This window comes from Macaca mulatta, chromosome 1 (genome assembly GCF_049350105.2).
Source record: "Macaca mulatta isolate MMU2019108-1 chromosome 1, T2T-MMU8v2.0, whole genome shotgun sequence".
NCBI classification, from domain to species: Eukaryota; Metazoa; Chordata; class Mammalia; order Primates; family Cercopithecidae; genus Macaca; species Macaca mulatta.
In genome coordinates this window covers 81,985,227-82,001,414 of record NC_133406.1, presented here as the reverse complement: position 1 = coordinate 82,001,414, position 16,188 = coordinate 81,985,227, and the positions used below count along the sequence as shown (strand labels likewise).

The 16,188-nt window shown below is 45.1% G+C and overlaps 2 protein-coding genes and 1 non-coding gene across 9 annotated transcripts in view; 1 reads left to right on the top strand and 2 right to left on the bottom strand.

The window, feature by feature from the left end:
* The window catches only part of CNIH4 (cornichon family AMPA receptor auxiliary protein 4), a 57,227-nt gene extending 41,507 nt beyond the window's left edge, over window positions 1–15,720 (bottom strand). Inside the window, exons 1-2 of the mRNA XM_077959367.1 lie at window positions 15,534–15,720; window positions 14,328–14,449 (exon numbers count right to left, since the gene is read on the bottom strand). The gene's annotated coding sequence lies outside the window, so the exon portion shown is untranslated. The remainder of the gene's footprint in view (window positions 1–14,327; window positions 14,450–15,533) is intronic.
* LOC114675396 (small nucleolar RNA U13) lies at window positions 9,871–9,969 on the bottom strand. The gene has a single exon (XR_003726430.1). It is a non-coding gene; the product is annotated as a small nucleolar RNA U13 (small nucleolar RNA).
* Window positions 15,721–15,980: 260 nt separating the features above from the next.
* Window positions 15,981–16,188, top strand: part of NVL (nuclear VCP like) — a 104,550-nt gene continuing 104,342 nt past the window's right edge. For all 7 annotated transcript variants that reach the window (XR_013395202.1, XM_077938427.1, XM_028825941.2 and 4 more), the window contains exon 1: window positions 15,981–16,069. Coding sequence is in view for 3 of the 7 variants with exons in the window: in XM_028825939.2 (XP_028681772.2) it covers window positions 16,013–16,069 (57 nt within the window). In the remaining 4 variants the exon portion in view is untranslated. The remainder of the gene's footprint in view (window positions 16,070–16,188) is intronic.

Here is a 16,188-nt window from a genome sequence, read left to right as displayed (position 1 = left end):
GAAGGATAAGCTCAAAGAGATTCCTACTGAGACAAATCATGATCAAACTTTTTTTTGAGACAAGGTCTCATTCTGTCACCAAGCCTGGAGTGTGGTTGCATGAACATAGCTCATTGTAACCTCAAAATCCTAGGTTCAAGCAATCCTCCTGCCTTGGCCTCCCAAAGGGCTGAGAGTACAAGCATAAGCCATCACGCCAGGCCATTATCAAACTATTCAACGCTGAAGAAGGAATTCAGAAGGTAGCAAGAAAGAAGCAATTAATTATATACCAGTGATGCTCAATAAGATTAACAGCTGATTTTTCATCAGAAACCATGGAGGCCAGGTGGTACTGGAATAACATAAAGTGTAGAAAGAAGGGAAAACCTCTCTAAACCAAGAATTTTATGTCCAGCAAAATGATTCTTAAAAAGTGAAAGGAGGGCCAATCATGGTGGGTCATGCCTGTAATCCCAGAACTTTGGGACGCCAAGGCAGGCAGATCACTTGAGGTCAGGAGTTTGAGACCAGACTGGCCAACATGGTGAAACCCCATCTCTACTAAAAATACAAAAAATTAGTCGGGCATGGTGGTGGGCACTTGTAATCCCAGCTACTCAGGAGGCTGAGGCAGGAGAATCGCTTGAACCTGGGAGGCGAAGGTTGCAGTGAGCCAAGATCACGCCATTGCACTCCAGTCTGGGCAACAAGAGCGAAATCCCATCTCAAAAAAAAAAAAATTAAAAGAAAAAGTGAAAGGAAAACATAAGATCTAAAACTATAAAACTTCTAGATGAAAAACATAGGGAAAAATCTTTATGTCATTGGATTTGGCAATAATTTTTTACATATGACACCAAAAGCATATGCAACAAAAAGAAAAAATAGACAAATGGGACTACATCAGACTTAAAACTTTCTGTGCATCAAAGGACATAACCAATAATGTGAAAAGGCAAGCTACAGAATGGGAGAAAATATTTGCAAATCATATATCTGATGAGATTAATATTCAAAATATAGAGAGAACTTCTCAGCCTGGGCAACAAAGTGAGAATCCATATCTACAGAAAACAAAATAATTAGCTGGGCATACTGGCACACACCTGTAGCCCCAGATTCTCAGAAGGGTGAAGCAGGAAAATTGCTTGAGCCTAGGAGTTCAAGGCTGCAGTGAGCTATGATCATGCCACTACACTGAAGTCTAGGTGATAGAGCAGGACCCTAGCTCTTAAAAAAGAAAAAAAAAAAAAAAAAAAAACTATAATAAAACAAATCACCTGGCTGGGCACAGTGGCTCACACTTGTAACACTTTGGGAGGTGGAAGCGGGAGGATAACTTGAGGCCAGGAGTTTGAGACTAGCCTGAGTAACAAAGCAAGGCCTCATTTCCCACAACATATGCACGCACTCTTAACTTGATTTTAAAATGGTCAAAGACATGAAAACATTTTTCCCAAGAAGATACACAAATAGCCCACAAATATATGAAAAGATCCTCAATATCACTAATTATCAAAGAAAACAACAGAATGAGATATCACCTTGCACCCATTTGGTTGGCCATAATTTAAAACACACACACACTGCACACACACATAGAGATACACACAACCAAGAAATAACTTGTGTTGGTGAGGATGTGGAGAAATGGAAAGCCTTGTGCACTGTTGGTGGGAATGTAAAATGGTACAGGTGCTATGAAAAATAGTATGGTGGTTCCTCAAACAATTAAAAATAGAATTACCATAGGATCTAGCACCTATGGGAACTCACTTGTGAGTATATGTCCAAAAGAACTGAAAGCAGAATCTCAAAGAAATATTTGAACACACATGTTCATTGCACCATTATTCACAAGAGTAAAAAAAGGGAAACAGGCCAGGTGTGGTGGCTCACACCTGTAATCCCAGCACTTTGGGAGGCCAAGGCAGATGGATCAGGAGGTCAAAAGATTGAGACCATCCTGGCCAACATGGTGAAACCCCATCTCTACTAAAAATACAAAAAAATTAGCTGGGCATGGTGGTGTGCACCTGTAGTCCCAGCTACTCAAGAGGCTGAGGCAGGAGAATTCCTTGAACCCGGGAGGTGGAGGTTGCAGTGAGCCGAGATCAAGCCATTGCACTCCAGCCTGGTGACAGAGTAAGACTCTGTCTCAAAAAAAAGGAAAGAAAAGTGTCTATCCGTGGACAAATGTCCATAGATGGATGAATAGGTAAAGAAAATGTGCCACACACAAATGATGAAATATTATACAGCCTTTAAAAAGAAAACAACTCCTCTCTCATGCTATATCATAGATGAACCTTGAGGACATTATGCTAATTGAAATAAGCCAATCACAAAAGGACAAATGTTGTATGATTCCACTCATATGAATTATGTAAAGTACTCAAATTTATAGAAGCAGAAAGTAGAATGGTGGTTGCCAGAGTCTGGGGCAAGTGGGAAATAGGGAGTTATTGATCTATAGGTATAGAGTTTCAGTTTTGCAAGATAAAAAAAGTTCTGTAGATATGTTACTTACACAACAATGTGAATACAATTAACAGTACTGAACTGTACACTTAAAAATGGTTAACATAATAAATTTTATGTTATGTGTTTTTAACTATAATTTAAAATTTCTTTTTAAACAAAGGAAAAATACACATATTCCACAAACTGAGAGAGTTCTTTACTAGTAGTCCTGCTCTACACGAAAAGGTAGTACGTCAGGCTGAAATGAAAGGACACGGTCACTGCCACTGCACGAGCTGCAGGAGGAAGGTGCAAGCAGTACCAGCAGGAGCCGCTGCAGGAGCAGCAGTAGCGGCTATGGGTCCCCTGCGCCCTGCGTTCCAAAGGTAGCTAACTGTGCCACACCCAACCTTGCGCAGCCGGACAGGACCGCTCCCAGGCCTCGCGGGGAGGGAACCGGGAGGACGTGGAGCTGGGTCCAAGGCGGTGCCGCGCTCCACGGAGATGGCAGGAGCCAGGGACAAGCGGGAACCCCCAACCAAAGCCCACCGCCCTGGGGGTCTCTGCGATGGGGCAAGGCGGGGCTGACTGTCCATGGGGGAGAAGCCGTTCGGGTACAGAGGGTTGGGCAGAGAGGGGCCCAGCGAGGAGCTGGGGCCCGCCCTCTGGGCTGTGAGGAGGTGCAGCCAGGGCTGCCAGCATACTCCATGCAACGGGTGGGAGCCCCGCCCTTACAGGCACAGGACCTGGGCGTCTCTGCAGTCTGCACCATGGAGAACCAGGGAAGACCCCCTTCTCCCCACAGGTTCGGGAGTGTCTGCTCCCACTGCCTGGCTCTCCCCACCGCCTGGCTCTCCCCACTCCCGGCACTCGCTCCTATCTCAGAGTGAAATTGGAGCTGGGCCCGGGTGCTGTCACAGCCTGACCGGGTGTGCACATGCTCGGGCAGCCCTGACATGCCAGGCCCCTGTCACCTCAGCCCCCTCTGGACTGTGGGTGCCCATGAGCGTCAGGGGGAAGCCAAGAGGGAGCTGAGGGCAGTTCAGCACTGGCCTGCAGGTGTCCCTTGGTGCAAGCAGCCTGGGCGCCATGGACGGCAGCAGGAGGCAGACAGGCTCCTTGGGCAGAAAAGGGCAGGTAACTGGTGAGGCCCTACCTTCAGGCCAGGGAGGTCCTGAAGGCTGGGAGCCAAGCTGCCAATCCTGTGGACTGGAGTGGGAACTTGTGGTGCCCTTCCGGGGCCTTCCCATGGCTGCTTCTCCTCTGAGGCCGATAAAAGCCTTGGGATCAGCTAGAGTTGAACAGACCACGGGACTACCAGCTGTAGAGAGGAGCTACCTTCTCTGCTGAGAGCAGAACACTTGGGATGACCAACTGTAGAGAGGAGCTACCCTCTCTGCTGGGAGATGAACACTTGTTGGGACGATCTACCTGCAGAGAGGAGCTACCCTCTCTGCTGTGAACTGAACACTCAAATGGACACCCTGGCTATGGAAAGGAGCTGCCCCTGTGAGTCTCCTCTGACCTATTATATGGCTTAATAAAGCTTGCTCATCCTCCATTTGTCTGAGTACCTCATTCTTCCTGGTCACAGGACACGAACTTGGGGCCCACCAAATGGTGAGGCTAAAAGAGCTGTAACACAAACAGGGCTGAAACATGCTCCTTGCTCACCATGTTGTGGGTGAAGAGAAGATCTGTGCCTCTTTGGGGAGTCCCAACCTGGGAGCTCCCCAGGTCAGGGCTGTGACTCCCTCTTTGGGGCCCTGTGGTTCCTGGCATCTCCAAGCTTCCAGGCACCTGGGTTTCCCAATGCCAGCTGTGGAAGCTGCTTGCCATGCGCCTTATCCATCTGCAACCTCGCAGAGAGTTGGAGCCCATGCTGGCACCTGAAGCTGCCTGCCCCTCTGCAGCAGCCAGGATGTCTGACTGTGCAGTGGCCAGATCCCAGAGTCAGCTCCACGCCTGACTCATTCACACACACCTCACTGCCCCATGCCTGACTTGTCCTTGGCAAGCCTGGGATCCAGACCGGTAGCATGAGCCCAGCACAGCCTTCCAGGTCCAGTGGGCAGAACAAGCCCAGTGGGCACAAGCAAAACTCGGGCAAAGGCGCCACCAGCCACAGAGGTTACCAGCCAGAAAAGCAACAAAGATCCTGTAACAAAAACCATATGAGGAAATAAAGAATTCTAGTAAAGGTAACTACCTAAGTAAATATTAACGTCAGTATAGGCCGGTTGCAGTGGCTCATGCCTGTAATCCCAGCACTTTGGGAGACTGGGGCAGGCGGATCACTTAAGGTCAGGAGCTCGTGACCAGCCTGGTCAACATAGTGAAACCTCATCTGTACTAAAAATATAAAAATTAGCCGGGCGTAGTAGCGGGTGCCTGTAATTCCAACTACTCGGGAGGCTGAGGCAGGAGAATTGCTTGAGCCTGGGAGGTGGAGGTTGCAGTGAGCCGAGATCGTGCCATTGCACTCTAGCCTGGGTGACAAGAGTGAGACTTCGTCTCAAAAAAAAAAAAAAAAATTAATTAAAAATAAATAAATAAATAGGCCAGGTACAGTGGCTCACACCTGTAATCTCAGCACTTTGGGAGGCCGAGGCGGGCAGATCAGCTGAGGTCAGGAGTTCGAGATCAGCTTGGCTAACATGCTGAAAAACGTTTCTACTAAAAATACAAAAAATTAGCCGAGTATGGTGGCGTGTGCCTGTAATCCCAGCTACTTGGGAGGCTGAGGCAGGAGAAGTTCTTAAACCCGGGAGGCAGAGGTTGCAGTGAGCCGAGATTATGCCATTGCACTCCAGCTTGGGCGACAAGAGTGAAACGCCGTCTCAAAATAATAATAATAATAATAAATAAAGTCAGTATAAAATACATTTTTGGACTGGGTGGAGTGGCTCACACCTGTAACCCCAGCACTTTGGGAGGCTGAGTTGGGCGGATCACCTAAGGTCAGGAGTTAAGAGACCAGCCTGAGCAACATGGTGAAACCCCGGCTCTACTAAAAATCAAAATTAGCCAAGCATGGTGGCACATGCCTGAAATCCCAGCTACTCGGTAGGCTGAGGCAGAAGACTTGCTTGAACCTGGGAGGCAGAGGTTGTAATGAGCCGAGGTCATGCCATTGCATTCTAGCTGGGGAAACAAGAGCAAAACTCCATCTCAAAACAAAAACAAAAACATATATATATATATAAAATTTGGCTTATAACCTTCCCCTTTACATAGGCCGAGTTTGGTGGCTCATGCCTGTAATCCCAGGCATGAGCCTCCTTTGGGAGGCTGAGGCAGGTGGATCACAAGGTCAGGAATTCAAGATCAGCCTGGCCAATATGGTGAAACCCTGCCTCTACTAAAAAAATACAAAAATTAGCCGGGTGTTGTGGTGCACACCTGTAATCCTGGAACCCAGGAGGTGGAGGTTGCAGTGAGCTGAGATCGCGCCACAGCACTCCAGCCTAGGTCACAGAGCAAGACTGCATCTCAAATAAATAAATAAATAAATACAACTACATAAAACTGTAATTATAAATCTATGCTGATGGGCATAATGTATAAAGCTGAATATGTAACAATAACAATATGGGAGGGGAGATAAAGCTATATAACAGTAAGGTTTTTGTATACTATTGAAACTAAGTTGGTATTAATTCACCTAGATTGTTATAAATTAAGATGTTAATTTTACTTTCCAGGGCAATCATTAAGAAATTAACGGCCAGGCGCGGTGGCTCAAGCCTGTAATCCCAGCACTTTGGGAGGCCAAGACGGGCGGATCACGAGGTCAGGAGATCGAGACCATCCTGGCTAACACGGTGAAACCCCGTCTCTACTAAAAAATACAAAAAACTAGCTGGGCGAGGTGGCGGGCACCTGTAGTCCCAGCTACTTGGGAGGCTGAGGCAGGAGAATGGCATGAACCCGGGAGGCGGAGCTTGCAGTGAGCTGAGATCTGGCCACTGCACTCCAGCCTGGGCAACAGAGCGAGACTCCATCTCAAAAAAACAAAAAAAAAAAAAAAAGAAAGAAAGAAATTAACTTTACAAAAATGTCAATCAAAATGATAATCATTTGATTGTGGCTGAGCAAGGTGGCTCACACCTGTAATCCTAACACTTTGGGAGGCCAAGGCAGGCCTGAGCAACACAGCAAAATCCCGTGACTACAAAAAATACAAAAAATTAGCTGGGTGTGGTGGTATGCATCTGTTAGTTCCAGCTATGTGGCAGGCTGAGGTAGGAGGATCACTTGAGCCCAGGAGGTCAAGGCTGCAGTGAGCCGTGATTGGGCCACTGCACACCAGCCTGAGTGACACAGTGAGACCCTGTCTCAAAAAAAAAAAAAAAAAAAAGATATTACTTCACACCTACTAGAATGGCTGTAACTGAAAAACAAAAGAGAAATTAACTGTTGGGGAGGATATGGAGAAATCTGAACCTTGCTGGTACAAACGTACAATGTTGCAGCAGCTGGAGGGAACAGTTCAGTGATTCTTCAAAAAGTTAAAGACACTGAATTATATGACCCAGCAATTCTGTTAGCAGCATAATCAATTCAATCTGGTTCAACCTTTGTGTAACAAAGTTCTGAGTGGTTTCTCAGTGGACCCCCAGGTTGCAAGTTACATAACCTAAGCATGCCCAGATGAGCCAAATGTGCCCCATTGGACTTAGGAGCCAGGACGAATGAAAAAGTTCATCACGAGCAGAACCAAAGTGCTTGGATCAAGGAACGGGGACCAAATTCAGAAACAAGGAGTACCCTATTTTGTTGCAGTACAGACTTAAGAGCCAAGGACCCTCAGCATGACCCAATCAGATCATATCTCATTGCATTTTTCCTTTTTTTTTTTTTTTTTTGATGGAGTCTTACTTTGTCTCCCAGGCTGGAGGGCAGTGGCGCAATCTCAGCTCATTGCAACCTCCACCTCCCAAGTTCAAGTGATTCTCCTGCCTCAGCCTCCCAAGCAGCTGGGACCACAGGTGTGCACCACCATGCCTGGCTAATTTTTGTATTTTTAGTAGAGATGAGGTTTCACCATGTTTGTTAGGTTGGTCTTGAACTCCTGACCTCAAGTGATCCACCCACCTGGGCCTCCCAAAGTGTTGAGATTATAGGCGTGAGCCACCACACCTGGCCTACCTCATTGCATTTTCCTATCTTCCTCATTGTAACTATCTGCCTATAAAACCTGTCCCCATTCTCCAGCTCAGGCAGACAGATTTGAGCATGGCAAGTCAACTTTGCAATAAAGGTTTCTATTTTCTCAAAAGCAAGTGCCATGGTATTGTTACTGGTGAAGGGTCTTGACTAGGTTGTCCAGGTCTTGACGAGTTGTCCACGTTCTTGGTGTGTTGAACAAAGAATTGAACGAAACGCACAAACAAAGCAACAAAAGAATGAAGCACAGTAATAAAAAGAATGAAGCACAATAAATACTTTCGATTTATTGAAGCGAAAGTACACGCCACAGAGGGGAGCTGGCTTGAGCAAGCAGCTCAAGAGCTGGCTGCAAAACCTTCTGGAGTTTAAGTACCCTTTAGAAGTTTCCTATTGGTTACACCCTATGTAGATGAAGACTTGGCCCCTGACCAATTGGGAGCTGAAGTAAGTTACACTCTATGCAAATAAAGACTTGGCCTGCAACTAATCAGAGGCTGAAGTGAAGGCTCCCTGTCTCCACACCCTATTCTCCTGCCTCAGTATTGGCTTCTATGCCTATCAGGCAGTGAGCCCTTGCTCCATAACAATTCCACTTCTGGGTGTACTTTATACTCCACAGAACTGAAACTTAAAGTGGAAATAACCCAAATGTCTACCAGGTGATGAACTGATAACTAAAATGGGATATATCTATACCACAGAATATTACTCAGCAATGACAAGGTATGAAGTATTAATACATGCTATAACATGGAGAATCCTTGGAAACATTATGCTAAGTGAAAGAAATCAGACACAAAAGGTCACATATTGTATAATTCCATTTATATGAAATATCCAAAATAGGCAAATCCATAGAAACAAAAAGTAGATTTGTGGTTTCCAGGGGCTGGGAAGAGGGGAAAATTGAAGTGATTGCTTAATAGTTACAGGGTTCCTTTCTGGGCTAATGAAAATGTTCTGGAACTATATAGTGGTAATGTCTGTATAACCCTGTAAACATATTAAAAGCCACTGAATTGTATACTTTAAAATGAATAAAATGGTGAATTTTATGCTATGTAAATATACCTCAATTAGAAAAAAATTTGCCCAGCATGGTAGCTCAACACCTATAATCCCAGCCCTCTTGGAGGCTGAGGCAGAAGGATTGCTTGAGGCCAGGGGTTCGAAACCAGCCTGGGTAACATAGCAAGACCCAGTTAAAAAAAAAATAAGATAGCCAGCACAGTGACACATGCCTGTAATCTTAACTACTCAGGAGGCTGAGGCAGGAGGGTCACTTGAGTTCAGGAGGCTGAAGCTACAGTGAGCTATGATCAGAACTGCACTCCAGCCTGGGCCACAAGAGTGAGACTTTGGTTTTTGTTTTGTTTTTTTTGTTTTTGTTTTTGTTTTTTTTTTTGAGGTGGAGTTTCACTCTTGTGGCCCAGGATGGAGTGCAATGGTGCAATCTCAGCTCACCACAACCTCCGCCTCCCGGGTTCAAGTGATTCTCCTGCCTCAGCCTCCTGCGTAGCTGGGATTACAGGCATGCACCACCACGCCCGGCTAATTTTTGCATTTTTAGTAGAGATGGGTTTTCTCCATGTTGGTCAAGCTGGTCTCAAACTCCTGACCTCAGGTGATCCACCCGCCTAGGCCTCCCAAAGTGCTGGGATTACAGGCATGAGCCACCGCACCTGGCCTGAGACCATCTTTTTTTTTTTTTTTTTGAGACGGAGTCTCGCTTCGCACCCAGCCTGAGACCATCTTTTAAAAATAAATAAATAAATGAATAAAATAACTGAGTTACACACTTAAAATGGATCCTTTTTATTATAGGTAAATTATACCTCAATAGTGTTTTTTAAAAAATGTTAATGATACCAGGTTCTTATTCAGGAATGTTTTGGCTCTTTTCTGTCATTTTCTCTTCTGCATCAATCTTAGACTCAACTTTTAAAATTCCTCCAAATGCCTGTACTTGTTCAAATTAATGTTGGTTTTGAATGACAAAAAACCTGAAATAATGGTGGTTTAAACAACAAAGAAGCTTATTTTTCTCTGTTTCTGTTCCTGGAACAGGTCAACTTCTTTTCTGCTTAAAGTCTTGGCACACATGATTCTCTCTTTACCTGAAACTCTTCCCACTCTCCTTGTACAATTGGCTCCTCCTATACTTAAAGTCCTTACCTGTCACGTTCTTAGAAAGACCTCCCTTGACCAGGGACTGAGGTGGTCTCCCTTTTTTATTTTCTTCTTTTTTTTCCATGTCAGACAGGTCATGTGCATGGAACAATGTTTGAGGGTAGCACATCTCACCCCTGTGCATGAACACGCATTCTTCACACTTAGGAACTACAAAAGGATTTCTGTGTTATTTTCTTCCCTTTTTTTGAGACAGTTTTGCTCTCGTTGCCCAGGCTCAAGTGCAGTGGCACAATCTCGGCTCACTGCAATCTCCGCCTCCCGGGTTCAAGCAATTCTCCTGCCTCAAACTCCGGAGTAGCTGGGATTACAGGCATGCGCCAGCACCCTTGGCTAATATTGTATTTTTAGTAGAGATGGGGGTTTCTCCATGTTGGTCAGGCTGGTCTCAAACTCCCAACCTCAGGTGATTCGCCCGCCTCGGCCTCCCAAAGTGCTGGCATTACAGGTATGAGCCACCGCACCTGGCCTTGTTATTTTCTATCACAGTACTCTGATTATTTACTTCACAATTTTCATTCATTTACCTAACAATTATTTACTAAAAACATTCTGTATGAAAGATTCAGGCCGGGAGCAATGACTCATGCCTGTAATCCCAGCAATTTGGGAGGTGGAGGTGGGTGGATCACCCATCTCTACTAAAAACACAAAAAAATTAGCCAGGCATGGTGGTGCATGCCTGTAATTCCAGCTACTTGGGAGGCTGAGGTAGGAGAATTGCTTGAATTGCTTGAAACCTGGGAGAATATTATTTTCATCCTATTCAAGATTAGGGACATAAATGAGGCAATCACCTCAAAGAATGATAAACCTGATTAGAAAACGGAATTGTTAGCCATTACCAAATAAAATAAATCAAATATATTTTTTTAATCTCAAAAAGCTCAAGGCCGGGCACAGTGGTCCATGCCTGTAATCCCAGCAGTTTGGGAGGCTGAAGCGGGTGGATCACTTGAGGTCAGGAGTTTGAGACCAGCCTGGCCAAGGTGATGAAACTCCACCTCTACCAAAAAATACAAAAGTTAGTTGGGTGTGGTGGCATGCACCTGTAGTCCCAGCTACTCAGGAGGTTGGGGTGGGAGAATCACTTAAACCAGGGAAGCGGCCGGGCGCAGTGGCTCACGCCTGTAATCCCAGCACTTTGGGAGGCCAAGGAGGGTGGATCATGAGGTCAGGAGTTCAAGACCAGCCTGGCCAAGATGCTGAAACCCCATCTCTACTAAAAATACAAAAAAATTAGCTGGGTGTGATGGTGGGCACCTGCAATCCCAGCTACTTGGGAGGCTGAAGCAGAGAATTGCTTGAACGTGGGAGGTGGAGGTTGCAGTGAGCTGAGATCGTGCCACTGTACTCCAGCCTGGGCGACAGAGCAAGACTATGTCTCAAAAAAACAAAACAAAAACAAAAACAAAAATCAGGGAAGCAGAGGTTGCAGTGAGCTGAAATCATGCCACTGCACCCTAGTTTGGGCGACAGAGTGGGATGCTCTGTATTAGTCCATTTTCACACTGCTGATAAAGACACACCTGAGACTGGGTAATTTATAAAGAAAAAGAGGCTTAATGGACTCATAGTTCCTCGTGGCTGGGGAGGCCTCACAATCATGGTGGAAGATTAAAGGCACGTCTTACATGGTGGCAGATGAGACAGAATTAGAGCTAAGCGAAAGGAGAAACACCTTATAAAACCATCAGATCTCATGAGACTTATTCACTACCACGAGAACAGTATGGGGAAACCGCCCCTATGATTCATTTACCTGCCACTGGGTCCTTCCCACAATTCATAAGAATTACAGAAGCTACAATTTAAGATGAGATTTGAGTGGCGATACAGCCAAACCATATAACCCTGTCTCAAAAAAGAACAGAACAGAACAGAACAGAACTCAGTCTCCAGCTCCCAGCAAGCAGGCAGGCCTCATTTCTGCATCTCAGTAAGGATCCTCTGACATGCAAACTTCATATTTTTCTCCATGTTCCTACTACACATAGAGTGGTCCTACATTGTCCAAACTGGAACGTTTTAGAGAGATAACAGGAAGACACTGAACATGTGAATGAAAAATGGCCAGACCATATGCAAAAATAGAACTCTGACTCACAATCTGCAACAACCAGACCAGAAAACCAATCTATCATCTACAAATCAGACATGTAGGAAGTTAGATCACTGTCACTAGGAAACAATCCAGGAACCCAGCAACAACCCCTGTAACAAATGGCCCCAGATGGCAAGAACTTTATTAAAAAATGATAGCTTTTTAAATTTTTGGACCTGCTGTCAACATAGGACCAAAAGAAAACCAACTGTGCATCCCAACCAAACACATAGGATGCTCTGCTACTTCTAGTTACCCCACCTATAGCTTCCCTATGACAACAGTCTTCAGTTAGGGCACACCTGAAGCCTTCCCCTATTCCCCACTGTAAAGTTTTCCCACTTCTCTGTTTTTGAGGCTCTGACAAAACGCAAGTGATGGTGGCTGACTCCCTTGTTATAGCAAACTCTGAACAAATAGTCTTCACCTCTTCTCATGTAGTCTTCAAATAGTCTTCATGTATTTCCACAAAGGGGATACTAGTAATAATTTTGCTGAATCAACAGGCAAAAATCAGGACTGTCCTGAGCAAATCTGGACATAAATCACCCTAGTTATGAAGCACAATTAGACCAGAAGCTGTTTGCTAGTGAAATACTGTATGAGGTTTAGGAGAATGAAAGTGTGAAAGACAAAAGATAAAATATGCCACCACCACTAGGTGGGGTTACACCACCACTGAAGAATGGAGGATGTTTCAATTAAAAAGGGAAGTGCTTGAAGTGTATATGCTCTTAGGTTACTGTTCAGTAATCTTTTTGGTTTTGATGCATGATACTGTAAATCCAAACATTGGAATCAATGTAAAATGGTCTTCAGGGCAATAATTGATGAGCTAATTCCAACGGGAAATGTTTGAGCATATTATCATCTAGTATTAATTCACTTTCAATTATTGCCTTCTGCACCTGAAGCAGTAATGAGATGAACAACACATTCCCTGCCTTTAAGAAGGTGGCTGGGTGCCGTGGCTCACGCCTGTAATCCCAGCACTTTGAGAGGCCGAGGCAGGCGAATCACAAGGTCAGGAGTTCGAGACCAGCTTGGCCAATATGGTGAAACCCCGTCTTTACTAAAAATACAAAAATTAGCTGGGCATGGTGGCGTGCACCTGGAGTCCCAGCTACTTGGGAGGCTGAGGCAGAAGAACCGCTTGAACCTGGGAGGCCGAGGTTACAGTGAGGCAAGATTATACCACTGCACTCTAGTCTGGCGACAGAGTGAGACACCACCTCAAAAAAAAAAAAAAAAAAAAAAAAGGAATAAGAAGGCAGCATTCTAGAGTACTTCAAGTTTACATACGAAGGGCTGGTTACATAAGTTGTAAGACCCAGTACAAAATGAAAATAAGGGACAGCTTTTTCAGAAAGTATTTCAAGATGGCAACAGTAGAGCATTAAACCACCTGTGGGGCCCTTCTGAGGACAGGGCCATGTGACTGCACAGGTCACATACCCATGAAATCAACCCTAAGTGTAGGATAGTATTCTATGACAAATTATAGACGAATAAACTATGTTGCCTAGTACACGTTGTGATGCTACTAGGCCTTTCAATGTGGTTATTTGTTTGTTTATTTGAGATGGAGTTTTGCTCTTGTTGCCCAGGCTGGAGTGCAATGGCATGATCTCAGCTCGCTGCAGCCTCTGCCTCCCAGGTTCAAGTGATTCTCCTGCCTCAGCCTCACAAGTAGCTACAATTACAGGCATGTGCCACCACGCCCAGATAATTTTGTATTTTTAAGTAGAGACAGGGGTTCACCACATTGGTCAGGCTGGTCTTGAACTCCTGACCTCAGGTGATCCACCTGCCTCTGCCTCCCAAAATGCTCGGATTATAGGCATAAGCCACCATGCCCGGCCTCAGTGTGTTTTCATTCTATGTTGGACATTTGGCACGCAAAGAATTACATTTCATTTTAAAAATTACTAAGCATTGACTAAATTTGTACTATATGCTGTAGAGAATCTTTCCTAACATTTAATGTAATCAAGCATATAAATAACTAATCTAACTTTTAAAATGTTATAAAAAGTTACAGTTATAATTCTTCCACTTTTCCCCACAAGCCTAAAGCGCAGAGCAGAGACTGAAACTGGTAGGCACTCAATATACACTTGTCAAATGAATGCAAGGAGGCTGGAAAGTCCCATATCAAGGAGTTGTTATTTGGTGAGGGCCTTCTTGCTGTGTCATCCCATGGCAAAAGGCAGAATGGCAAAAGAGCCAAATTTTACTCACCTTAAAAGTGAAGGAAAGGCCAGGTGCAGTGGCTCATACCTGTAATTCCAGCACTTTAGGAGGCCAAGGCAGGTGGATCACCTGAGGTCAGGAGTTCGAGATCAGCCTGGCCAACATGGCAAAATGCCATTTCTACTAAAAATACAAAAAATTAGCCGGGCATGGTGGCACATACCTGTAGTCCCAACTACTCAGGAGGCTGAGGTGTTAGAATCTCTTGAATCCAGGAGGTGAAGGTTGCAGTGAGCCAAGATTGTGCCACTGCACTCCAGCCTGGGCAACAGAGCAAGACTCCTTCTAAAAAAAAAGAAGAAAAGAAGGAAATTCTAACACATGCTATATGAGGGCATTAAGCTAAGAAACAAGCCACTCACAAAAGTCAAATATGGGAAGATTCCACTTATATGAGGAAGTTAGTGTAGTCAAAATCATGAAGACAGTAAGTAGAATGGCAGTTGCCAGGGGCTGGGGGGAGGGAGGAATGGGAAGTTATTTTTTAATTAGTATAGAGTTTCAGTTTTACAAGATGAAAAGAGTTCTGGAGCTAGATGGCAGTGATGCTTGCATATTATGAATGTATTAATATCACTAAACTGCACACTTTAAAATGTTTAAGATTGTAAATGTTCTTATATTTTACCACAACTAAAAAAAATAAAAATAAAACAGTATATATAGTGAAGAAGAAATGAAGTTGCAACCAAAGGGACCAATATTTTGGGTGAGAAATCTAATACTTAATTCAGTGCTAATTTTTACATTTTTAGTAGAGACAAGGTTTCACCATCTTGGCCAGGCTGGTCGTGAACTCCTGACCTCAAGTGATCTGCCCGCCTTGGCCTCCCAAAGTGCTGTGATTACAGGTGAGAGCCACCTCGCCCGGCCTCACACCCTTGTGTGTGATTCTCTTAATTCCATTTTCTCTCTTCCCCTCTGCCCCTTAATATACTGCACTTCACCTTGTCATGAGCCAAGTAGGACCTGAAATAAGAATACTCAAAACACGGAAGAAATAAACAAGAAGACAGAAACTAAAGCCCGTTTTTTTTGTTTGTTTGTTTTTTGTTTTTGTTTTTTTTTTTTTTAGTGCTTGGTAACTATCCCTTTGTGTCTCCCTAAGTGCAGGATAAACTTCTTGGGGCAAATACAAATGTTTGATAAAATCTGGGCCAAGGAGTCTTGCACTGGATATATTCAACAAATTACCTGCCGATGATAACAGCGTAAGTAAAACGAGTTCTGAAAGTAACAAATGACTTAGTTATCCTCAGTTATAAGGATAAATCCGTCCTTTTCTTTTTCACCTAGCCCTTTTGTTGGGCCTCTAAAATGTAAGGTAACTACGTGGGAAAGCAAGCAACAGCTGGTAGTGTGTTTTTACCCTGATTTTATCACTCCAAGTATCTACCATCGCTGGCTTTGCGAAGACTAGCTTTGTATCAGAACGAGGTGCGGCCGGAACGCCTGAGGAAAGCAAACCAACTTTCCCAGCCGACGCGTTGACAGCGTGTCCCCACGCTGCGCCGGGGTAGGAACTTCCTCCAGCCTGGTTCGCCCGGCGGGGAACCAATAAAGTTGAGCGCGTTCAAAGGGGTCCTAATCTTCCAGGGCCCACTGGGCAGGCCTGCAAAATAAGGCCCCTAGAAACTCCCTGAGGTTTGCAAGTCTTCTCCCGCTCCTCGGAATTCCCCCCCGCCTCATTCGCATTACTTTTATTCTGACGGAAACGGCGCGGGCTAGGCCCCAGGAGGGGCGCTTTTCAGGTGCAACTGGCCCGGCGATCGCGGTGGGCAACCCCTACGAGGCCCCCGGTTGACTGGGAGCTGACGGTCCGAGCTGTGGCTTTGGAAGACCCAGACGATGAAGCCTAGACCCGCCCGGTTCGTGGATAATAAACTCAAGCAACGAGTCATCCAGGTGTGTATTCTGCACCGCTCGGTCTCGCCAAGGGCCCCGATCACTGCCCCAGGGTGCCACTCCCCTTTTTTTCGGGTGGCGTCCACGTGGAACTCAACTAGTCTTCTTTTCTCCAGTCT